General features: G+C 38.0%; 1 protein-coding gene across 3 annotated transcripts in view; it reads left to right on the top strand.

Annotated features, from left to right (window-relative positions):
• arhgef25a (Rho guanine nucleotide exchange factor (GEF) 25a) overlaps positions 1 to 26,714 on the top strand; it is an 85,673-nt gene that overhangs the window by 18,757 nt on the left and 40,202 nt on the right. The window contains exon 1 of one of the 3 annotated variants that reach the window (XM_051880438.1): positions 2,180 to 2,578. The exons of the other annotated variants lie outside the window; for them this stretch is intronic. Coding sequence (XP_051736398.1) covers positions 2,485 to 2,578 — 94 coding nt within the window. The 5' untranslated portion in view covers positions 2,180 to 2,484. Of the gene's footprint in view, positions 1 to 2,179; positions 2,579 to 26,714 lie in introns of those variants that run through there. 3 annotated transcript variants of the gene reach the window in all.

Raw genomic sequence — 26,714 nt, forward strand, 5'->3', positions numbered from 1 at the left:
ATACAGGGCCCGATGAGGGAATGGTTTGTTGGCTACTTCAGTGAATTCTCCATTCTCATTGGCTGTATCGTACTTATATGGAGCCTCTCAGCTTTTCTGCAATAGACAGAATTGGGCTCTAGAGAGAGACTAATTCCATCAACACACGCACAAACTCAGCAAAATCCCCAGCTGCTCATGTACTCGAAAAGAGGCCTGCACTCCATTTCCTGCGCCTCTTTACCATTAGCATCACATTCCGACACACACTTTTCTTACACAAGCCTCATCTTTTTATAGGGTTTTTCACACTTGAAACTGTTAAAGGGATAGTTTACTGAAAAATGAAAACTGTCATCAACTTTATTTCTTCTGCTTAACAGACAATCCCTTTAGCCCTGGGTTATCTTGTTCCATATTTTTCATCGTTATTACTTTCATCTTGTTTTGGTAATGAATCCTGGGTAGTCAGGTTTAGAGATTTTACACTGCACATCTGAAAACCCTGTGAAGTTTTTTTTTTTCTTTTATACATGAACATATGAGATCAATGGCAACCAGGTTTTGTCCATTTTTGCATATTTTTTCAGCAATTGCACTTTAAACATTCTGATTTGTTGTTATTTTTTTTTATCTATTAACATAAGTTTGTAACTTGGATGGAAACATAGCTATTGATTGGACAAGTAGTACAGCATCAACTTTAGGAATAGTTCACCCAAAAATATAAATTATCCCATAGTTTACTCACCTTCAAGCCATCAATGACTTTCTTTTTTCAGCCAAACACAATCAGAGTTCCAGCGGAAGGGTGACCTCTGACATGATGACTGATGTGGGATGGGTAATCAGTCCTTTTAGACTTCTAATATGTGATTGGCTTTTTGTTTTGCGTAGCATAAGCTTAGGCGAGAATTGACAAACACGGAAGCACAGAGGATAAAGCAAAACAAAAAGCCGATCACATATTAGAAGTCTAAAAGGAGACGTTTTATAGAAAACCCACTTGAGTCGTATGGATTACTTTTATTATGGATGGATGCGCTTTTTGGAGCTTCAAAAACTTGGGCACTATTCAATGCCGTTATAAAGCTGGAAAGAGCCAGAATATTATTTAATATAACTCTGATTCTGAAGCTAGGATGGTTTGAGGGTGAGTAAATTATGAACTATTCCTTTAATAACTGCTTGTCCATCTGTGGAAATGTCACCATGCACATCCTCTGTTTTTTCTTCTAAAATACACAGATAAAATACATCATTTTTTTAGATGCTAAAATCTAAAAGTTTGAGACACTGAGGCAGTTTAGGCTTGGTTGTGTATCACTAAACAGCTCGTAATATTCTAACGGTCCTAATTATCATAGCTATTTATTATTGGTACTATTATAGTGAAATGTATCACATAATATATAACAAAATAATTGAAACCTGGGGTTTAAAACGTTTTTTTTTTACTGCTTGTTATATCTGGAGGGCAAAGCCCTCATGTCAGCTTTACCTCAATAACAATCCCACATTGGTTGTGTTGAAATGTCATTGTAAATCACCAGCGCTGCAACAGAACATCCAATCAGAGGTGACAAGCACAAAAACACACATTCGCCATCTAGCCTCCAGCCTCTGTGAAGTATGAACACAGACACATGTGATCAAAACAAATAAACATTACCAGTTGAAATGCGATATTCTGGATTCAGCACAGCCAACTCTTGTGCGTCTTCCCAGGCCTGTAACTTTCAGAGCTTTTAATCAAATCATCCCTTTGTCCATGTGTTCTGTAACCATGTGTACAGTAAACACAACACACCCGTACCTCGTCCCAGCAGGTCTGTGAACACTAGTTGCTAGTTGTTAGACACCCTTTTAGTCTGGTACTCTTGAAATAATTACCACATGCAATTGAGCTCACAAGCAGATTTTTATTTTCCATCTTGTTTATCTTGGATCTGACTCATGAGGGGCTCGAATTTGGACCAGCCATCTGAGACCTTCTAAAATTGTTATGTGCTAAAAAAGTCCAAGACAGATGGTTGAATAGACTGGAGAGCGGAGAGAAAATTATGAGAAGAGTAAGCGCATGATGAAGGGGATAAAAGGGGGAGTGGGAGCTGTATCCTGGAATAGCCAGCAAGTCAAGCTGCTAACTCCACCCCCTCACCCCCCTCCTCTCTCTCTCTCTCTCTCTCTCTCTGGCAGTCTTACAGTCTGTCATTTGAGCGGACAGTGAGAGCAGGAGGGAGGAAAAACAGGGAGACTGAGCTGTGCTTTTGCCTGCTGTTGACTCGTCTTCTTGCTTGTGCAGTGACAACCTGAGACTGGATATCCGGACGGTATATGATTCCCTAGCAGACTAGCTGGACTTTTTCCTCCTCTTGGGATTTGTTTTGAGGTTTTCCTTCACACCTCTTTGGAATTACCGCTACAGGGATATCCCCGGCGTGAACGCGTGTGATGTGCCATGCCCATGCCTGCTAATCTTGTGGTCAGTGACTGGGGTAGACCATGAAGGGGGGCCACCACCATCGGGGCTGCGCCTGCCACCACTTGTTTCGGAAAGTCCTGGCAAAGTGCGGCTGCTGTTATGCCCGGGTCAGAGGTCAGTGGCTTTAACTTTGTCACAGTTGACTTGATTACAAAGAGATGAAGGATAAGAAAACTACTACTACTAAGCTTTGAGTTTGCAACTTCTTGGTCGGGTGTGCTTTGCTGAATGCTAAAATTTTCATGTTATTCCTGGAGTTTTCCTGTTCTGATTTTCTTATTTGGTTTACGATCTTCTTCCATTGGGTCTTGCCTTCCAAATCTGCACTGGCAGATGCTCACCCACCTTTTTCTTATCTCTACTCTCTGAGTGTGAATGTATTGCATGCGTGTCAGGGGGATTCGTCCGTGCCTCTTTTTCTATTGGTGCTCGCGCTCAGCTGGAGCAACAGATGTCTGTCACTTCTCCTGGTTACGGCTTCCCCTCACACTTTTCATCTCACTCCCCCTCTCAAAGGCGTGCACACGATTATCGGGTGGCAAGAACGGCGTGTGTGCATGTGCATGTGTATGTCATGCATTAGATGCAGTGTGTTTGCGTGTGCGACAGGGTGCCATGTGTTAAGGGGGGTTTTTGGAGGAGCACGTGGGTGGATGAAACTCTGGTGGCTGCACAGAAACATTCCTTCCCCTATTTAACACTGACTAATACGCTTTTTCCTATCTTTTTTGTTTGTCTCTCAAGATTGTCAGCCACCAGCTGAGGTTTCTATTGTGATAGTTGATCAATAAAATTAAAATTCATCTTCATTTACTTACCTTCATGTCATTTCAAACCCTTCTTTTTTTTTATCTGTACAATGAAAGTCAGGTGGGTTTAATGTTGTTTTGGATCCCATTAACTTTTGAGTAAAATATTTTACATTTTGAGTAAAATATTGCATGTTAAATGGTAGCTCCAAAGCAAAATGTCTTGCAATTACATCCACACAACTTTTTTGTGCTATATCCCATCTGTTTTGTATAATTTATGTAAAATACACTGCTTTAAAGCTTTCTTCGTGTGCTCTTTTATCATCGTTTCGACTCTGCGGGGCTCTGGCATAGTTCAGATGCTTCTAGTTTAATCTCCAGTGCTTATGTAATGGATATTCTTCCTCTGAGCCAGGGTATGTTCTTTCTACCTTCACTTTAGATAATCTACAACATCATTCTGAAATAATGTTGTTACAAGACCAAAATTTCAGTGATTGTTACCAATACCAGTAAAATAATTTTACGCAAATAAAACATTAACATCAAGCCTTCAGATATTGTTCAGTTAAGTAAACATTGCATTTAAGAAGATCAAATGAAAGGTTTAAAATAATAAAATGAAAAAGAAACACAGTAACAGTACAGGTGGCAGGTCTATTGCACTTACTGTACTTCAAGACTTAATACACAGATCTATTTTGACTTATCGTTTTTTTTTTGTTGTCCCGTATGGTTATTACAAACATTGCAATTTCAGATTCAGTCCTGCATTTTAATATGGCTGTCCCTGCCGAAACTTTGCAGTGTGTAGCAGCTTAAGAAATTAAATTTTTCTTTGATATATATAACTTTTAAATTATGAATAGGTTATGTACAGAAAGTGAGCGAAGTTGAATATAGAAACCGAGCAAAAAGCGTTCCCTTTATAATCAATGATGCTAATATTAAGTTTACTGACTGGAAGCTCCCGTTATAATAAAAAAATGTCTATATTGCTCAATGAATCTCTTTTTTGCATTGTGTTTACACTTCATTGGTTACAATGAAACAAACTATTGAGTGGATTCTGACTAACTTAAACGCCTCTGATTGACCATTGCGTTCACACTTTCAACAAACGTGTGTGATTAGCTACACTGTAAAAAAAAGTTGTTGGTTTAACTTAAAAAAGTAAGTTTCCTGGTTGCCTTAAAATTTAATTGAAATTAAAAATTTGAGTTTATACAATAAAGACGATTGGTTTAATCAACAGAAACTCAAAATATTATGTGATCTGAACCACATTAATTATTGAAGTTGAGTTGATAAAAGAAAAAATGTGGTAACAATTCATGAATTTATTTTTTAGTGTACAATGCTCAGCGCATGCACAATTCTGAAGTCGTGCCAAACCTTGTGAGCCTAATAAGTTTTATTTTACATAGAGTGGGTGGCATCATGTGGGCCATCGTGTTTAGATCACATGACCTGATTAATACTTTTAATTTGATCTCAGAACCCCCTCTATTTTCACTCCCAGAATAAATTAATCATAGCTGACTGTGAATAATGCATTTCTACAATGTAGATAATTATTGCTTTTGCATGATACTAGGAAACTGCTGTATCGGCCAAACAAAAATTACTGAGTGCACCTTTAAGCATCCATGGAGAGTAAATAAAACGCCTCTTAAGTGGAAAATGGCACAGTGCACTTCCTTTCACTAGCAATGATGACCGCCTCGAAGTGACGGTACCCTGTGGTTACGTGTAGTCGATTTCAAGTGCAGCTCTAAGTCAGCAAATGTAATTTTAATGTTTGGCATTAGCATAGGCTCTCCTCCTTAAATATAAATCACATTAGGAGAAAGCTGTAGGCAGATGGAGACGCTTAAACCCATATGTGACTTCCTCCCACCATCTCCCTCTCTTTCACTTTTCAAGCCTGACTGTCCTGCCTTGAAGATTATATGCCTCTTTCTGACACCTAAGCTCTATTCTCTATGATAGAAGGGAGTATAAATGACTGGTTTATGTAAGAGTGTTTAATCACGCTCGGATGAGGGCTAAATGTTTATTCAGCCCTGGGAATAAAGTACACAACCTGAATGCTCACAGAGCAGGAGGGCTGTCGACGTGCTGTTTTCTGCATGGTTAAAGGGGCAGAAGTGATCGCATGTGCGGGAAGAGCTATTGGCCTGGTGTCATGCACATCCCTTTTGTGTCTGAAACACGCAGACACATACCGAGAGTGCAATGCAAACACTTGCATACACCCTTTTTGTTTTGATGTTTATAGGAAAAACAATCTAGATTGTGCAGAGATAATCATCTTCACAAATCAGTTGTTCTCCAAAGGTTTTTCCTGTCTGTGAAGGTGTAATGGATGGAAAAGTTCAGAACTTGCTCTTCCAGGAACTAGTGTTGTCACGATACTGGCAATTTCCAACTTTGATACGATTTGACCTTGAAAAATATCGATACTTGATACCATTTTTAAAACCATAGGGGAAAATTGCCATATATATATACAATCATACAGATCATTTGTTATTATCTAATAATTTTTTGATAATTATGTTTACACACAGCACAGGGAGGCTTTATTTTATACTTTGAACTAAAAAAAAGACAAATAAAAAGTCATTAATAAAATAAGACAGGTGGGTCTAACAGTAGTATTCACTAAGAAATGCTACAGATATTAAAGTAATCAAATGTAAACTAACACTGGATAGTCTTCAATGTAAAAGTTAAATACAGATTAATGCTAAAATTAAAGTTACAAAGGTTTTTCAATCAAGAGCACTGAGTGGTTTTTTCTTTGTATTTGTTCTTTGATTAACATGACAGACAGCAGAAGGAATATTAGGCTGCTGTCACTTTAAGAGCTTATTCAGGGATCCAGTATGCTGTTACACAACATGCGTTTTCAGCTATTTATGTTCTAAAACTGACTGTGTTTACCTGAATACTTGCCAAGATGGAAATTCCAAGATAGAAGTCAGAAATGACATCCTGGTCTTTATATATGTCTTGATTCAATGTAAGTGTATGGCATTTTTCACCCATTTTATCATTATGCTCAAGTCATGCATTTGTAATTTATATGCGTCAGTATTACAAAAACTCAACCACTTCCATCAGCTCCCCAGTGGTGTAGCCATCTCTTCAATGACCAGCAGAATGCAATCACATTGCTTTTTTAGCCAAACCATCATTCTGGTAATTGCACAGCAGTGAAAGCTGTTTCTTTTCCACACTGCAGCTGTAGATGGCTATTATTTACAAGCCCAGCAGGAATCCACCATATGACGTCTCTTCTCTCCTTCCTAATGAGCACCAAGTTTCGAGACGCATGACAATCATCTGCTCAGACACTATTAAGGTGACCATGACTATGTAGCTGAAACAGTTCCCCACTGGTATCTGAATGAAAACACTGGGTTTCTAAATAGGTTGTCTGCATGTGTGTGTATGTATCATTCATAGACCCACTTAGAGAATCAATAAACTTAGAACAGAAATCTTGGACGTAATGGCACCATGCATTGATTTTTTTTTTATAAAATCAAGCATCAGCAGAGCTTACAGCGGAGACAGCACATTTCAAAGTGATTGCCACTAGCATCACACTGAACTTGCAGCTAGAAAGACAATAATTTTATGATTTAGAAAAAAAGAGCAAAAAGGATAGAAAAATAGAGAGGGAGGAAGTAAAGGATGGAAGCAAACAGTCTGAAGAGGCATAACTCAAGAAATGTTTCTGAGCCGAGCTACGAGTTTGTGTTATCTTTTCTGAAACTTGCTTGGCTCTGACAGGAACAGGAAGCTAAGTTTTTACCTCAGGAAAAAACATGTCTTTGCCTAAAATGAGCTGGACAAAGGAGCTTGTTGTAGATTTTTGCAGCAGTGTTCATTGAGAAGAACATGGTGTACAGGCTGAAAGCCATTTCTGATGCCCTATGGAAAAGATATAGGAATTGTGCCCACTGATTAGCATGGTCATGTTGTTTATTAACATGCACCGTCTGGCTTGTTTTAGCATGCGAGTCACTAGAAATTGCAAGTCCTGCGTGGATATTTTCTGGTTAAAGTGGATTATTTAGTCAACAAGACTTTTTTTTTCCTGACAATTTAGTAAATTCGCTTAAAGGGGTCATGACATTGATTTTTTTTTTTATTTGTATTTTAAAGGGGACCTATTATGCCCCCTTTTACAAGATGTAAAATAAGTCTCTGATGTCCCCAGAGTGTGTATGTGAAGCTTTAGCTCAAAATACCCCACAGATAATTTTACACCATGTTAAAATTGCCACTCTTTGGGGTTGAGCAAAAACATGGCATTTCAGTGTGTGCCCTTTAAATGCAAATGAGCTGCTGCACTCGGCCTAAGAGGGCGGAGCTTCAAGAGCTCGTTCTCCGGTGTCAGGAGTCAGTCAGGACGCACTATAATGTCAGAAACTGCGAATATATGCTGCATGGAGATAGAAAAGGTATAGTTTAGTTCAATTACGGTTATAACTTATTTTGTTTTTATCCACTAGATTAGTACAAGCCTGTTTACCGATGAGTTTTATAACGTTTATTGTACTTCACACAAAATATGAAGCGTCTGTTTTCAGTCTAGAAAATCTCTGTAAGAGCTTAATAAAACACAGTGCAAGTGTGCATTAAAATATTATCCATAAACTCTCTCTCTCTTCCTTGCATTATCATCAAGATACACAGCGAAGTACACAGAAACACTCGTTACAACTAACAGTAAACAAATATATAAAGACCTTATGCCTTTTCGGGTGGTGCTTAATAATACTTTATATCCGTAAATCAACTCCGATGAACTGTAATAAAGTGCTCTCACCTTCATTACTGCCGTATCCAGTATCACTCTGGAGACTGTAAGCTGGATCACGAACTGATCTATCCTTGAGTAACAGCTTTTTAGCTCAACCTCTGTTTTGTATTGTCCCTTTGTATTGGCATTCATTCACAAAGTAGTCTGGTGTGAAATGATTTGTGCTGACATAAACGAATTTCAGTAGAGTTGAGGGAAAACAAAATGAATCCACCTCGTCTTCAGAGGCTCAGGTTTCAGGAGTAAATGGAAAGAGCTATGTGGATTAATCCATCCAGCTACAGAACACCTAAAACGCTTGGGAGACGTTCTCATCAGTGCAGAAATGGCGGACTGCGTAAACTCGCTGTGAACTCGCTCAGGGCGGTTCTATGTTAAAACGGCAGTGTCTGTCAACGTTCGTGGGTGGGGCCTGTGGCTAATGTGACGTCTTATTGCCAGAGATCTGGATACGGCTTGTTTTGAGACACTGCTTATGATTTATGGGGTTAAAAAAAAAGGAATGCTTGGATTTTTATCATTATAGGGTGGTTGTGTACACACACAGCCAACACACATTTATAGCCAAACACCATGCAAAAGTGAATTTTGCATAATAGGTCCCCTTTAATGTTTCTTGAGGTTAACTCATAATGTTAATAAAGTATTTTTACACAGAAAACCAGCCATATATCCACAAAAATGATTACTTCAACCTTAAGGCTTTGCCAATAAACTGCCACAGTTAGGATTGGCCAACATCATTGCATTGGAAAAAATTTCAGTGCCCCCCTTTCTAGGTGTTTTGAAAACATTATTCATATAAAAACATAATTTACAGACAATATTGGCATAATGAAATTGTTTACTTAAGGTTTGCGAGTTGGCAGCTCCATCTTTCACCAAAAGTTTCTTTGCAAACTCCCCATTACACTGCGCCTCATTCACAAATAATCTGCAGTCAAATGCTCCGAACAAACATATAATCTTCTGACACGATCTGGGACGCTATTAAAAATAAACCATCCACATTTTCTTGATGCTTGGGTCCTTCTGAAGTCTGTACAGAGACTAAAAGAGCTATTTAAACATGATGCGCCAAAGCAAATGCTAATGCACTTCCATTTGTCATGTTGTCAGCAGACTCAAACGCGCAGTGTCAGTGTGTCAGAAATTGAATGGGCATCTGTATACTGGTTCTATTTGCTTTAAACTGTGGTTCTTCTGGTGTAGATGGGTGTCAGCCATTAAGCAACTGAATGCCAGTGGGTGGGGACAATGGTGCGTTGATGTAAAACTATTGGTCGATGTCTTGCTCTAGAGAGAGCTGTATGTAAATGTATTTGCCTGTGTGACGTCACAAATCCTCTCATATCCAACTGAGACATTTTTGAAGCTTGATTAAATAAATGTTATTTTTGTACTGAGGAGGATGTTTCAAGCGATGAAACTTGTAGGATGTTCAAAGATCCTCTTATGTGTCAAAATTTTGATTATGTCATGACCCATTTAACTTTATTAGAAAGCCTGCACCTGCAAGGATTTTGAAATGTTTTTTGCTCTCTTCAGTGCATTCAGTTGTTAATGGTTACTTTATCTCCCTGCTGTCCCTGGAAGTCTGTTGTGATGGAGATATTTGAAGCTCTAGCCTTATCCTCAGCATTATCCTGCAAATGCAGCCTATGTCATGAAAACAAAATGGCGGTCCCAAAAACAGCTTTACATTACCAAACTATGATCTTCAGAGGCTTGTAAAGCCTCTTAATCCATCTGCTTTAGATGGCTGGTAAAGAACGACGATTTAATGAAGCCTGGGTATGAGCATGTGCTTCTCGTCATGATAGTGATTAAGAGGGAGACAGTACCACTCTGCAGTAAGTCACAACATCTGTTGCTATATTGCATTTCTACCACTGCAAAGCCCTGAACACCTCCTGTGGTATGTTGCAAACCTACAGGTAATCTTGCTTTTAAATATACTTTTCCAGAGTTCAGGCAGTCATAATGTGTGTGAGTATATCAGATGAGCTCCAGTGGCAGGAAAGAAGGGAGCAAATCGAGTAAGAAGGACCTTAGCGTCAGTGCTCTGCCAAGAGAATGTTCTGCTTTCCAAGCCTCTGTTTTCTTTGGCCGTGGCGTATATTGAAACCAATGGCTCCACGCTTTCTGCTTCCCCATGCCTTCATTTTCACCTGCAAGTTTCCTTTTTTGTTTTCACCCCAAGCCAATTTTGAAAGCTGACTGGGGTGATGCTTGAGAGGCATGATAAAGGCGTGGAGAATCGTTTGTTTCTCTATCACTCTTTTGTGTACACATATACAGTACATCTGTGTCTCTAAACCCAAGCGCAAACTACAAGACAGAAACTTGTGTTTTTTTCCACTGTTCTGTGCAAATCATTGTGAAAAATGGGAGCAAACCCTACCTTCGTATTGTTTATTGACATATTGGCTGTATCTGAAATCACCCTCTGTCATTCACTATTCCCTGTGTTACTCCACAAAGATGGTCCACTTAAAGGAGTAAATGAAAACAAAAGAGTGAATCAGACACTAGCTATGTTTCCATCCAAAGTTGAGGATTTAACTTGCATAAAATTGGAATGCCACATTAAACATTTGCGAATAAAGCATCCCATGTACAAACAAAACAAACAAAACCATCACTGTCTGGGAAATTGGTGCAAAATATCTTCAATAAAAATGTAAGTTACTGCAATTGGTGAAGCCACTGTGGCTATTTTTTCCTACATAATTAAGGACTTGTGTCTCAGAGCGAACAGACAAAACACAATAATGCTGTCATGCTATCTTACGTTCGGCTGCCTGGTGTTTAGGAATGCAATCATGTGAGACACTTCTGGAAGAAAATTAATCCAAATCATTTTGATGACAGACTTTGGTTCAGACATTTCAGAGTGATCAAACCATGCTGTGCAATAGAATTGGTCTGCTGGTTAGTCCAGTCAACATCCACTGTTGAGGCAAAGAGAGTTTTTTTGTTGTGCATCGAAGGATTGGCTCAGTAAATGTGTTTCCATCATAGTTTATGCACATTTCTTTTTGGATATAAAATGTATCTGCCTCAAATGAGAGCATAAGTTTTTTTAAAAATTTATGCACATCTTGACATTTCCATCCAGCTTTTTTTATGTGAAATTCCAAAATGCACATAAAAATATGTGGATGAAAACATAGGGTACTGTATTCTCTAGCAGCTAACTGTTGAGTACATCAATTTTACACCTGTCATTACAATGCATCATTATGGGATATTAGGCCTGGGAAAAAAAAAATCGATTTCTCGATTTTAATTGATTCTCATTTTTACAAACCGATATCGATTCTTAAATCCCAAGAATCAATTAGTCTAGTTTGTTTTCAGTTGATGAATGAATAGAACATTGTAGCACTCCTTTCATCCAATAAATGGCAATAAGCTTTGTGCTTTGTTACTTTTGATATGAAACAAAGTCTCAGATTTCAAATTCTGTCCATTTTCTTACGAAATTCAAAAAATAACTGTTTTGACACTGTTTAATTGTGGCGTAACAGATCGCTGTAGCGCCTCAGTTCAAGAGAGGCAGCAGCGCGAAACGCACATGAACTGATAATCTCCTCCGCTTTAATACCAGTTACAGCGTGAAATAAACATAAATGAACACCCGAAGGTATGTTGAAAGATACAGTACAACTTACCGAAATCCGTATCCTGTCTCATGGAATAGCTCAATCAGTGTTTCAACCGTGAAAGACGTCAATATAACAGCTTGTAAGCAATGTCACATAACGTCACATTTACCTCAGAAAAACCATTAGTGACCAGAACTTGTTAGTCAGCTAGAAAAATGAACTCTAGAGAGGAGCTTTTTATAGTAATGTAGTACCAACTGATTTCCATGTATAGTTTACAGCATTAGTTGAGAGATTTTTTTTTTTATCTTGAGAAAATTTGCCATGTACTGTTCCTGATATATATCCAAAATAATCGATAATTGAATCGAATTTAATTGAATCAAATTGCAAGCTCATAAATCAAAATCAAATCGAATTTTGAAATTTGTGTCAATACCCAGCCCCATGGTTAACAATTAACTGCTATAAGTTACGGTTAGGGTTAGGGTTATAATGTACTAATTTTGTACTTCATATACTAAAAATTCTTCTTTACTACTCCTTAAGATAATCTTAAGAACATCTAAGTGTGCTGTTTTGAGACACCGTGAAATATGATCTAAAATGTGCTTTTAACATGCTATCTCTGTATTTAAAAAAAGTATTTAGTTACCACTTGTAGTACACTTGAACCCATAAACTAAATACATTTTTTAATACAAAGTATGTTAAAAGCACTTTTTACTTCATATTTCATGGTGTTTAAAAATAGCACAGTTGAGTACACTTAGATGTTCTTAAGATTATCTTAAGGAGTACTAAAGGTGAATTTTTAGTATATTAAGTACAAAATTAGTGTGCGAAAATAGAGCACTTTAAGTACATTATAAAAGTGTACTTTTTTTTTCCACCTGAGTATGTGAGAACAAGTTTCCAGATTGGAACTACAATCTGGGAAGGAATTGATTATATTTGATGGTCTTCGTCTGCAATTTGTTGCATGAATTGTGCATCCACATGACTGAAAACCAGAAACCGTGAGTCTTTAAGGAAACACGCTTCAGTCTTGTATTGTGCACTTGATATAATACAGCCATTTTGAGATCCAGAAGCATCAGCTTCCAACTTAAGGTCCATTTCAAGTTGAGCTGCCCCTACACTGCTTTGCTTTTTCTTGGTCTCAGTATTCCCAGGTTCCTGCTGGATTTGTCGAGCACACACATCCAGGCCACCACGAGCCCACCTGAGGCCAGTGTCTCTGAACAATCTTGACTCAGCCTCGTAATGAGCTGGCACTCAGTGCTTGGCAGCTACTCAACCAAGTGAGGGAGAGAGGGCTTCACAACCAGAGCAATAATAATTATCTCATGCAAAAAAAGACTGATCTGCTCCCATTGCACATGAACGCTGATAAGTGGCTGTTCAAGGGGTTGTCTGATTGGACAGGTTATTAGCTGCTATTTAGCAGACATTTTTTATGCAAGGCCACTTACCACGGCCTGTATGCTTTGAACAACCTGGGCTTAAGTGCCAATCTCAAGGGTGCAGTAGTATTAAAGCCCAATGGGATGAGCTCTTTAGCACTAAACCCGCAACCTTTGTGGCAGCAACCCTGGTCTTTAGAGTCAACCTAATATTAAATCCAGTCATTTTAAACATTAAGTCCATCCATCCATCCATACATAAATCATATCCATCCATCCGTCCATCCATCCATCCATCCATCATATCTAACTATGGATTAATGGATTGATGGATATGATTTATGATAGATAGAGAAATGGATGGATGGAAGGATGTTCAAATCCCACTAGACCACTGAAGTTTATAGATGTTCTTTTTTGACTTTGCAGACATCCTTTTTGTCATCCACTTGTAAGGTCTCATTCCTCCATGCATTATGGAAAAAGCTGCAAAAATAGCAAAAGCGAAAGCAAGCTGAGGTACTTGAGACTGCTCCTCGCTTAGTAGTAGGAGATATTTTTAACACAGCACCCCATCCCCCTTCTTTCTCTCTATCTGTCTTTCTTTCCTTCCTTCCCTCCTTTGCTCTCCCTCTCTATCACTGTAAATCTCCCTGATATATTTTCTTTCCATCCCTCACTCTTTCCATCTCTTACTCAGTCTCTTACACACATGCAGCTCCTCCAGCAGAATGAAGAAAAAGCCTCAGTCGAATATTGGGCAGAAAGTTGTATGATATGCCTGTGAGGAATGTGAACATCAAGTGGAGCATTAAGATCATTCCAGGGGCAAATCTCACATCTCTTTGTCTCTCTCCCCCTAAACCAGGCTAAATTAAACTTCTGTCCACAGCTGGATACAATAACCTCCTCGACTGTATTCACCTTTTCTTTTCCTCAGCGTTTCCCTCTCTCTCTCTTTCTGTCTCCTAACTCCCCAAGGAGGTTTCATACTATGTGGAGAAAATCATCCGTTAATATTCCCATTCATCTTAAAGGCCGCTGCTCAGTTGGCATCCTTGGAAGTGTGTGGTTTGAAATCTGCCATCTTTGCTCATGTGACCTCAGATCTTTTGAAGCTGTAAATGTCATTTGGCTAATCGGAGGGTGTAGTTACAGCACCTACCAGCTAAACCTTGACCCCTTGGAACCCCCACAGATATACAGTATATCATCTTGTTTTCTGCGCCGAGGTGCTCGAGCAGCATTGTGTTTGCATCAGCGTAAGGATGGGAAGAATGAGGGGACAAGTTATTAGACGCAGGAGTGCATTCCATGCCTTGTTTAGAAAAAAAGAAAGAGGGAGGACATCGTTCTTCTGAATTCCACATTCTGCTGTTCTTTGAACATAATCTCTGCTCTAAATTGTGCTGTGATTCACAACATTACAAATGCCAGAATGAGCAAAACGCTTCTGGTGTTTATCTTGAAGGAAAGAGGAGTGTTTTCATTCACCGTTGATGTGTATTTTAGTGGTGCATTATTGAATTGTTTTTCAACACAAAGGTCTTTCTCTCACTGCTGGCAGTCTCTTGAAGTTGTTTCCCTTGAGGGTTCTCCACGGACAGCATTGGTCGACATATTTTCTTGAAGTGAACAAACAAATTGTGGTGGAGTAGAAACAGTTCTTTAACCTCTTGGACCAACAGCAGCTTGACTTCGTGTACACAGAATACAAAAAAAGGACAGATGCTCCTTGCTAAGGCTCAGAGCGAGCATGAGAATAATAGCTTGTTTATGAAATCCAGCGTGTTATCCTCTTATGCAACAAGCCAGCGACTTACTAAGAAATGCATGTCTGTATACAGTTACTTCTGACCTTGGGCGGAAATGAAATGCGTATAACGGACAGTGTTTTTTAAGCGGACATTATGTGCTTTCATTTTTAGAACAGAACGTGTGCTGCTTCAGCTTTGTTAGTTAAGTCGCTCCTGTGGTTTTCAGCTTAAACTGCTGATTTAAGTGCCAAATGTGGCCCAATGCTGGTTTGATTAGAAAAACAAACATGGGGAGAAAGAACGCTTACAGGTAAGAGGTACTAAGTTCCAATGATTGTACTTCAATATATACCGAATGATGATTGATGACTTTGACATTCAGATATCATTTATATTGTATACCTTGGTGCTTCAAAAGATCATGGTAATATCATGGTACGTGTTTAAAAAAAATGGTATTTAAATGTCCAAAAACATATAGGTAATATAATATAATATGATACCATGGCATTTTGTGGAAAAAAAAAGGAAAAAAGGAAGAAACCTTGCAATAAAATACTTTAGAATGTACCAGGGTCCAATATGGTATGATAAAACCATGGTACATTGAAATTTACCATGGTCCTATTGTTGATGGCTTTATGAAATTCACATAACATGGTATTTATATTGTACTCCTAGGTCTCTCAAAGAATACAATGGATAGGCATATACAGTAGATATAGACATCTATCGTGAATCATATCTATCCCTATATCTGTCTATGGATAATAGATGGTAGATAGTTGAATATGATTTATGATAGATAGATAGATAGATAGACCTGTATTCCTTCCTTCCTTTCTGAAAGAAAAGAAGCAACACTTGCCATGGTTCTATTATAGTGTTTTGGGAATGTACCATGGCAATACTATGGTATTCTTGGAAGTACCCTGGCTTGCCACACAAACATAAACACTGGCTAAACACAGACATAAATTTCAGTACCAAAGTAGCCAAGGTATTACCATTAGATTCCACTGGTAGATCACAGTACTTTTTTGTAAGGAGCCCTCTGCTCTCTAGAGTTCATTTTTCTAGCTGACTAATGAGTTTATGGTCACTGAATGTGTTTTTCTGAGGTAAATCTGACGTTATGTGACATTGTTTACAAGCTGTTTTACTGAAGTCTTTCCACGGTTGAAACACTGATTGAGCGATTACACGAGACATGATACGGATTTCGGTAAGTTGTACTGTATCTTTTAACATACCTTCAGATGTTCATTCATGTTTATTTCGCGCTGTAACTGGTATTAAAGCGGAGGAGAGGATGCGTGCGCTGCCGCTTCTCTGGCGCTACAAGCGATCTGTCATGTCACATTAAGCAGCGCCAAAACAGTATTTATTTATTGAATCTCATAATAAGATGGACGTTATTTGAAATCTGAGACTTTGCTTCATATCAAAAGTAACAAAGCACAAAGATTATTGCGATTTATTGGTAAGAAGCGCGCTACATGTTCTGTTCATCCCTCAACTGAAAACAGACTAGAGTAATTGATTCTTGGGATTTATGAATCAATATCGGTTCATAAAAATAAGAATCGGTTAAAATCGAGAAATCAATGTTTTTTACCCAGCCCTAGTATTATCTCCAGCTCCATGCCAAAAAATGTGTTAAATACCATAGTATTTCTCATAAAAGAACGGAGGAAGTACTTACAAAAAGTACTGGAGAGTACCATGTTCCACAATGGTGCGCTGATGTATATTAATAATTGATGATTTTGATACTGAGAGAAATAAAGAACAAAAAAAGAAAAAGAAAAAGATTTCCACCTGTAAACAAATGCAGGCTCTGCTGACACTAGCCCTTCACTCATTTGATGGTGCTCGGCATTTTCGCAGTCAGTCAATCTCTTGCACTGAACATGACAGTGATTGGCTTGAGCATGACTTTGATGTGAGTGATAACAAGCTCACTGAGTAAAGTGAACTTTCAGACGTGTGTGTGCATGCATATGTCAGCCGATGCCCATAACGTGTCTCTTTGACAGCTTTTCTTTTGTGTGGTTGTCCCTAACTCTCTTCCCTTGGGGTTTAGTTGCCATGGCAATGTGACTTAGAAGAAACAGAGAGACATGGGAAGGAATGAAAATTTGCGCTGGAGGCTTAACAACCATTATTGGTCTCCTTATACTGTATACAGTGTGCAATCAGTCATGTTAACTACAATGCACCATATGAGTCACTGGAAGCATCATCATTTGTAAGTATATTACACAAAGCAGAGATCTTCCCACACAGATGGTGACACCCATTAAACTACCTCAACATAACTGAGAAACAAAGCAAAATACAAAATCATTAGATTGGAAATTGTTGGCATCCCTGGTTTATAAATTCCCAGCCTGCTAAGAATCAGGCGTCCATTTAGATGAACAGCAACTCAGCCACGAAGTGGTAGGTCATGTAAAATCACAGAGCGGGGTCAGCAGTGTTGGGCACATTACTTTAAAAAAGTAACACGGGGAGCTGGGCAATTACTTGTAAATATGTGCAAAAACGTTTTATTTTTTATATGAATCATAAAATAAATATGAAGAAAACTCACCCACTTGATTTTTAATATTTTATTACATTATTATTCGATTTTTTATTTATTTATTTATTTTTTAATAGGCGTTCACTGAACAAGCATTTCGGAATTTCAGTCAATAGCAATATGACAACAAAAGGCGATATATGTACTTGCTATTTAAAGTCTCAAACCAGCCTTCGTTCTCTGCGAACGATGGCCAAATATGCCAAGCTGCTGTTTCGGACATCCCCACAGTTATATGTCTTCAAATGTAGGAGACAGGACAAAGATCTCATAAATATAGAGAGGAGTTTGTACAAGTCAATAAACGCATCTTTATATGGTTCAAAAAGTAAATTAGTGTAAAGAATTTGCGCGCTTATTTAGGAGGCGTACGCACAATCTCTTATTTTTTTTGCTTTTTTTTTTTTTTTTTGTCAGCGTCGGCAACTGCATATTTGCAGCCAACACTGACTCAGAAAGCACTATAGTTTAAATTTTTTTTAAATAGTTTAAAATGTGTTCTTTTCCCCCAACACATTCATAATCATTACTTTTGCCGGTGCTTTGCAGCAAGATTTATGCGCGGAATGTTCTATATCACGCCTAGGTTATTAGGCTAAATGATGGTTTAGTAGGCTATTATATTAATTAATTTAATATAAACGTGCGACTAAAAGATTAATGGCCTAAATGAACGACTACTAGAAAAATCTTTAGTCGGTGGCAGCTCTTGACACAAGGAACCGCTCCGCTTTAAAATAAAATGATGTGACATTACAAAAAGTGCGACAGTAGCTGCAAATCATGTCATGCATGCGTAGAGTCAAATGTTTTTTTCTTTCTTTTTCATTTGTTGCTTTTATCATCAACTTATTTATTAAATATAACACACAACCTGTATATCATTGCTGAAAAAATTTGTGGGGGTGCTATGGGGTGCTTTGGTCTTTCTTGGGGGTGCTGAAGCACCTGCTAGCCCCTCCCTAGCGCAGCCCATGGTTGGTAGCCATTAAAGAAAACATAGTTTCATATTGATGTTTAAATAGCCCTATGTTATTTTTTAAATTCATCTATTTGATTATGAAAAGTGAACAGCATGAGTAAGGTAGAATACATCATAAGATGCGCAATATATCGGGAGACATGCAGTGGGTCAGACATGATTTTGACCACTTCGTTAAGTTTTGTTTTGTAGAAAGCCTTTCTTTAAAGTGAATTTTGTTTTGTAAAAACTGTATCATAATTTTAATCAATGTTTCATCAACCAATTACCTGGATTTAATAAATAAGAAGCAAATATAGCAGACAATATAATCATGACATGGTGGCGCCGGTGCGATCACTTGCACGTGAACTGGAGCGCGTCTTAGGCTAAATGAACCGAAACTCAGCGTATAGGCTGCTTGCCTCACAGACATGAGAAATATATCTATAGAAAGCTTGAAATGTCTACTTTTAAATGAAATAAATTAGGAGATGATGAGAGTCAGCAATGGGCTGACTCCATATTAAACCCTACGGATTAAGAATGGGATGTCATTAAAGTTCATGTGCATGTAAAGGCAGGCGTCCCAAAACTTTTGGCAATATAGTCTGTCTGTCTATCTAAAATTATATCAAAAAATGTATTATATATATATGTATGTTTAGATGTTATTGTTGTTGCGTCAAGTTATCGATTGTATCGAATGGACTGTGGAAGGTCTGTGGGTACTAGATTGTAAAAAATCTGTATTTTCTGTGCTCTCTGCGATGCATTATGCTTTGTTGTGGTCATGTGTGGGTACAGTAACAGGGAGGTGGATGAGCAGGCATCTTCAGGGAGATATTTTTTTGCTTCTAATGATCATAATTGTGGCGATCCGTGCACACACAGGCTGTGCCACGTGGACACCCTCATACTGCAGGGCTTCTCTTTTGGAACAATCTCCATGAGCCGTCCAATCAGTAGCATCTGGGCCCAAAAATCCTGACACACGAACCAAAGGCTGCTGTAGGCAGATGAAAGCTTACACACCGGGAGGTCCGCCTACGCACACATTGTCACATGCATAAATGCTGTGTTTTGCAATGGAATATGAGGTACAGACACAAAGTAGTTTGAAAGAATAACTTCAGACAAATGTTTATGGACCGAAGCGATGTTTATGGAGAGTGTGCTCATCTTAATGGGATGCCAGTTCTTCTGTTATTCTCTTACTTAATTATCCCACACAGGGAACAGGTGTTGGCTGTGTGCCCACGTGATCGGAATGTTATTGTTGCCCAGGGCGGTGATGGAAAAAACATGCAGATTGCTCACTATTACAGTGTCTGGATCTTTTATAATGGAATCAGATGAACACAACAGAACTCTTCTTTAGAATGTATGTAGATAAATTCACTGTAGATTCTATTTACATATCAAATACTACAGTAAAAACATGCAAAACCACGCTCAGTCTCACTAGGTTGATTGTGTGTAAACATTAGACAGCTTAATTGATTGATTAGCTGGTTGATTGGTGGCAGGTTTTGTTTGTGTTTGTGATGCAAGATGTTCCTGAATGACCTCCTTGACATAATTCTTTGTAAAGCATATCATTTTTGTTGAGACTTCTCTGTTCATCAGTTTCTGTCTGTCCCTGTGGATGAGCTTTGACCGGGGCAATTTGTCCATTTTTGCCATATGATGTCATTGTTTTTGAGAGTGTTCCCCTTAACACACTCAGCCACAGTGCAAAAATTTAGACAACGATTATTTGGCCTTCTGTCTGCTACATCATGAGATTCATATATCAAAATGTTAAGCTCAGGATGCATTTGCAACAAGCTCCTAAACTAAGAAAACCCTTAATTATAATTATAAACTAATTATTGCTAAGTGTTTTCACTAAGAGGTTTATTGCTCGCTTCCAGTTGCATTATACTGTTTTATAGCTGACACATACACTGTAAAACTCGATAATTTACGGTAACTCAAACCATTTGAGGAAACCGATTGCCGCAAACCATTTAAGTTTTAAAACCAATAAGTATGAGTACTGTAAACTCATATACATTGAGTTAAATTCACTTATAAGATTTTAAGTGAAGATATTCACTTAAATATTTTAAGTTTATTTTATTAATTTAGTTTGAATTCAGGTAACAAATCTAACTAAGTCTTAACAACTAGCTAAATGGGATGGTTAACCCAAAATTTTACATTTGGTTTTTATTTTCTCACCATTTGTTTTGTGTTTTATTTCCTCTTTTGTGGAACACACACACACACACACACACACACACACACACACACACACACACACACACACACACACACACACACAGTTCTTGGGTGAACTATTCCCCCCCCCACCCGTTAAATATTGTTTGGTTCAGTCATAGCAGATATTTTCTTTAGTCAATGCTTTCTACATGTTTGATTTGATTCGCTCACCTAGATTACATCAACAAGGGTCTAATATTGTTCTCACAATTTGATTTAATCAGTGTCTTATGATACAGTTCCTAATAAAGTTACCGATCCACTGGCGAGTAACTCTGCACACGCTTTAGCTCTTTCACACATCCCTCTCTTGTATTATTGACATTCACATTGAGGATTCTGTGGCGCTTTCTAAAGCTGACACCGAAAACATAAACCTGAGTCAAGCTCATCATTCACTCCGTTAGTGACCCCCTCCTCTTCCACTCTAACAGCAGTCAGGGTCCGTCTGGATGAGTGCGTCAGCAGTGAGGGGTGATGTCGGGGTTGAATCAGGTCTTTAGTCTGGGGTGTAATTTACATCTCTTTTACCCCTCATTTGTACTGTCAGCAGGGCCCGAGCCAGGAAAGCAGATAGCCATGGTCTTGGTCTTGCACAGCAGTTTAGAGTCTGTGGTGGAAAATGGCAAGAGGATGAGGGAGAGAGGATGGGGTTGCGGTAGAAAGGCTTTTGGGAGCAGCCGGGCAGGAATTCTGTGGTTTCTTCCACTGACCAGTAGTTCATCACAACTGTGGAGTTTGTGTCATGCCTCTCAATTCCCACACCATCATACAGACAGCATTAATAAAGTGGTAAGCCTCTTACCCAGACGCTCTGGAGCGTGAGACCGCTATCGCTAGTGCATTTTGAATTTTTTATGGCCAGTTTCACTTTTTATAGTCATCAAAATGCACCAAATCCAGTCATTTCATCAGATTATGGAGTGGCATTGAGGGAAGGTCATGTGACCCCAGCATGTGCGCACACTACTGATCTATATAGAGAACTGGATTGCTCATCTGATTTTAATGAGAAAGCATTGCCTAACGAGTCAGTGTTTTTATATCTGAAATCTCCCTGTACATTCTTATAACGCAAAAATCATGAACATTTAAATTGTTATTTGTCGGGAATTTCCCCTGCTTATTAAAAGTTACGTTCATCTTCATTACAGTAGTGAATATCAGATCAGCTGATGGACCTCAACATTTGTATTACAAATATCAAAATTATTCTTCTGAAATCTGGATACAGATTTATGCGATAACACTTTACAATAAGGTTCATTAGTTAAACTTTAGTGAATGTACATGAACTAACAATGAGCGATACATTTGTTACTGTATTTACTAATCTTCGTTAATGTTAGTTAATGAAAATACAGCTGTTCATTGTTTGTTCATGTTAGTTCACAGAGCATTAACTAATATTAGCAAGATTTTAATAATGCATTAGTAAATGTTGAAATTAACATTAACAAAGATTAATAAATGCTGTAGAAGTGCAGTTCTTTATTAGTTCATGTTAACTAATGTAGTTAATCACTGTTAACTAATGAACCTTATTGTAAAGTGTTATTTATGCTTTGTAAAAAATTAATTTGTCATGTGGGCTACAGTTATTTACTGTGGTTATGAAATTATTTTGTGTTATAGCTATACTATTGTTTTTATCCGTACAGTAACTGTAAATGAGTCAACAGTGTTTTCATTAACAGCATGTATTTCAAAGCAGTAAAGATAACGACTTAAACGTTGGTTAAATGAATAAATAGGAGTAGCTGTAGATTAATTTCCAAGATCTCCAAGAGTCTGAAGTGGATGTTGGTCAACAAAAAGACATCAGGAAATAATACACACGCTTTACTTATTCAGAGAAATAACGCTTAAAGACATGAAGCTTTATTTCAAGCATTTATTCTGTTGCTCCAAGAAAGATCCAAGGATTTTAATTCAATATAGTGCAATATAGTAATAGGATCTTGTATGTATTTTAATATTTATTGTATATTCGAATCCATTTCTGCTAATAATCCCAGATATATGCTAATGCTTAATATTTCCTATTTTGTGTCGTTCAGTTACCCATCTTAACGATTTCTATATATATATATTGCTTATCCTGCCTGAAAAGACCATAAACATTAAAGATAACATTCGAAATATCATTTAATGAACATACATATATCTTTAAAAGCTATTCATGTGCCACTGATACGCTGCAAATCGGGTGATTTTATCTTTAATGTTTTGGCTGTAAGTCTATGATTCCCTCTGTCGGTAGGGAATAGCAAGATGGCCGCTTGAACACTTCTGGTGACTTCACCGCCTGACGGCAGTCTAGAACGCATTGAGCAATCCAGTTAGATCAGTGGCGCACACTTAAAATAGTTATCTGTGTGACGGTTCAACTTTTCTCATTCAGTCCGTCTCCTGAGAAAGCATCTGATATGCCGAAATGGGAGGGCGTTTCAGATGCCGTGGCAGATGACTCCGTTGAGAGGACTGAAGTGCACTTATCAGTGCTTAGACTGGATGTTTTGTGGCTATATATGTAGTCAGCCTGACTGTGTGTGCGTGCTTGAGTTTGCTATACATGCATACTTAAACTTCCATAATATCCGGAAACTTGTGTGTTTTTCTGCGTGTTATTGTGTGGTCAGGTCTTGCATTTGCAGCCTCTTAAGATCCTTTTCCGTACTCAGAACAAAAGATCAATAAATCCAGGGATGGTGACTTCTGGAACACACAGGGTTTGTTAATGTGTATGTGGTTCTTCATTTATGGCCTGTGGCTTCACACAGTATTCATATTGGTCACTCACAGAGGATTGCTTCTTTTTGCTTATGCCATAACCACAAATCTGTGCTTCATACTTGTGGGGGACTGATGATGGATCAGGATGCTACAATGTTTTAAAGCCACATTAAAATGTACAAAAAAATTGTAAGATATCCAGAAGTCATAAAATTACAAAAGAAATTATTTTGCATTATGAAAAATCACAATCACAATAGGAATAGTGCTATACTTTTTGTGCTATAAATTTTGACTTTATTCTTAAAATATTACTACTTTAATGTCATAATGTGATTTTTAATTCTCAAAACATTTTTCCCTCAATTTTTTTTTAGATAGATGGGGAATCATAAGGTGGGTAGGTGGCATAAACATACAGCTCTGATGTACTTGAATGGGAAAAAATGGAAATTTGTCTGTAACTGGGCAGGGTGGGGGCAGTGCAGGGCATTGGTGGTTGAAGGTCTCTGGGGTTGAGGAGGCCGACAGCGACTGTGCTGTGCTGCAGGATGGGGGGAGTGGAGGAGAGCAAAAGAGCATGTGGCTGAGAAAATGCAAAGGAGAAAGTCAGGGAGGGTGGAAGAGCAACAGAGGAAACAGCCAAGTGCCAGTTCTCATTAATTAAACAAACATACATGAAAAAGAGCGATTAAAGGGACAGTTCAGACAAAAATAAAAATGCTGTCATCTTTTACTCATTCTTACAATCTTCAAAAACCATTTGACTTTCTTCCAGAATACAAAAGTAGAATTTTTTAAAAAATATAGTCTCCATTGCAATTACAATGATTGGAGCTTTCAAGCTTCAAAAAAGGACCCAAAAGCATCCTAAAAGTATCATAAAAATGGTCTATGTGACTCATGTGCTATATTAGGTATTCAAACTGTACAATAATTTTTGGTGAGAAAACAACTGAAATTTAAGTCATTATTTACTGAAAATATTGCCATCCATTGAGTCAGTGAAATTACTCAGATCAGTCTTATTTGTGACCCTGGACCACAAAACCAGTCATAAGTCGAACGGGTATATTTGTAGCAATAGCCATTTTTTATAGCCAATAGCAATAGCCAACAATACATTACCTCAAAATTATAAATTTTTCTTTTATGCCAAAAATCATTAGGATATTAAGTAAAGATCATGTTCCATGAAGATATTTTATAAATTTCCTACCGTAAATATATCAAAAATTTATTTTTGTGAGTGGATATGCATTACTGAGGACTTCATTTGGACAGCTTTAAAGGCAATTTTCTCAATATTTTGATTTTTTTTTTTGCACCCTCAGATTCCAGATTTTCAAATAGCTGTATCTCCTAACAAACCATACATTAATGGAAAGCTTATTTATTCAACTTTCAGATGATTTATAAATCTCAATTTCAAAAAAATTGACCCTTATGACTGGTTTTGTGGTCCAGGGTCACATTTGTGGACTAATGGTTAGTGACTGAATCATTCATGAATCAGACTACTACTTTTCTGAATGTGATCTTTTGATGTGAGTCTATTTCTCTCAGAACAGTCTTTGAAACTATTTTTATGATACTTTCATCATGCTCTTTCTGAAGTTTGAAAGCATTAGAAACTCATATAGGTTTAGAATGATCTTTTTAACTAAAGAAGCACAGAAAGGCTGTGACCATAAACATAAGGCTGCATTTAACAGTCTTGCTGCATTGCAAGGAAAAACTAAGCCAGGAAATGGCTGTAATCACAGCCAGCCAGGAAAACAGCACTTTGATCGAGAGCGAGAGATGGAGTGTGTGGCCACGAGCTCAGAGTAAATGATGTTAATGGTGCAGTGCAGTACAGTACGGTCCGATCCGGAACGACGTGTTATGTGTCTGCTCTGTCCGTCCTTCAGTGCTACTACACACGCAGACCTGTCTGACGCTCAAACCGTTCCATTTCCTCTGCGTAGGTGAAATACAATCTATAGTCCAGGCCTGTGTTGAGAACAAGTGGTCGAGAGCGAGACAAAGAGCAGGAACTACATACTTCAGGACAAGAGAGGAAAAATAGACACTCCACATGATTCTGCATTTGTGGCTCCACTCGCACACCACTCTCATTCATGGCTGAATGATGCTCTAATTGTAGAGTGAGAGGACAATTACACTACGCAAGCAGTCTTGACACATTAGAAGGATAGTTCACCCAAAAATGAAATCCTCATATCGTTCCAAACCTGTATGACTTTGCAGAACACAAAAGAGGATGTTTTAAAAAATGTCTCTGTGTCTGTACAATAAAATTCAGTCGGATTCAGTGTTATTTTGGACCCCACTGACTTGAAATAGCTAAAATAATCTTCAGAGAAATAATCTCCTATTGTAGTCCTTTTAAAAGAAAACTGTATGTTTGAAATGAAAATAGGGCAAATAAACTGACAAATTTTAATTTTTGTGACCTATCCCTTTAAATCAAAAATGAAAATAATGTCATTTATTACTCACCCTCATGCCGTTCCACACCCGTAAGACCTTCGTTCATCTTCAGAACACAAATTAAGATATTTTTGATGAAATCCGATGGCTCAGTGAGGCCTGCATAGCCAGCAATGACATTTCCTCTTTCAAGATCCATTAATGTACTAAAAACATATTTAAATCAGTTCATGTGAGTACAGTGGTTCAACATTAATATTATAAAGCCACGAGAATAACAAAAAAACAAAATAACGACTTATATAGTGATGGCCGATTTCAAAACACTGCTTCATGAAGCTTCGGAGCGTTATGAATCATCCGTTCGGAGCGCCAAAGTCACGTGATTTCAGCAGTTTGGTGGTTTGACACGCGATCCGAATCATGATTCGACACAAAAGATTCATAACGCTCCGAAGCTTCATGAAGCAGTGTTTATATAAGTCGTTATTTTGTTTTTTTGCCGCACCAAAAATGTTCTTGTCGCTTTAGAAGTTTTAGTACATTAATGGATCTTGAGAGAGGAAAGGTCATTGCTGGCTATGTTCATTTTTGGGTGAACTAACCCTTTAAGTCATTATTAAGAAAAAAGGGACACTTTCAAGTTTGCTGAGGCCCCCTAGTGAGTACTGGTGCCCTGGTTGAGAACTTTTATAGGTGTATTTTCATGGAAGGTTAGGGGAGGACACATCGTCCATCCAGGAGCAAACTTGCTTCTTCAGTGTGGGCGCAAATGAGAAAACCTGGGTTAGGTGCAATCTCCAGAAATTGGATTATAGCTATATTAGATAGCTGCAAAGTGGAAGTTGATGGAAAACCAAATTGTTCATGACACATTTATTTAGCTAGAGGGCATT

Source organism: Ctenopharyngodon idella, chromosome 22, assembly GCF_019924925.1.
Source record: "Ctenopharyngodon idella isolate HZGC_01 chromosome 22, HZGC01, whole genome shotgun sequence".
In the NCBI taxonomy this organism is placed as follows: domain Eukaryota; kingdom Metazoa; phylum Chordata; class Actinopteri; order Cypriniformes; family Xenocyprididae; genus Ctenopharyngodon; species Ctenopharyngodon idella.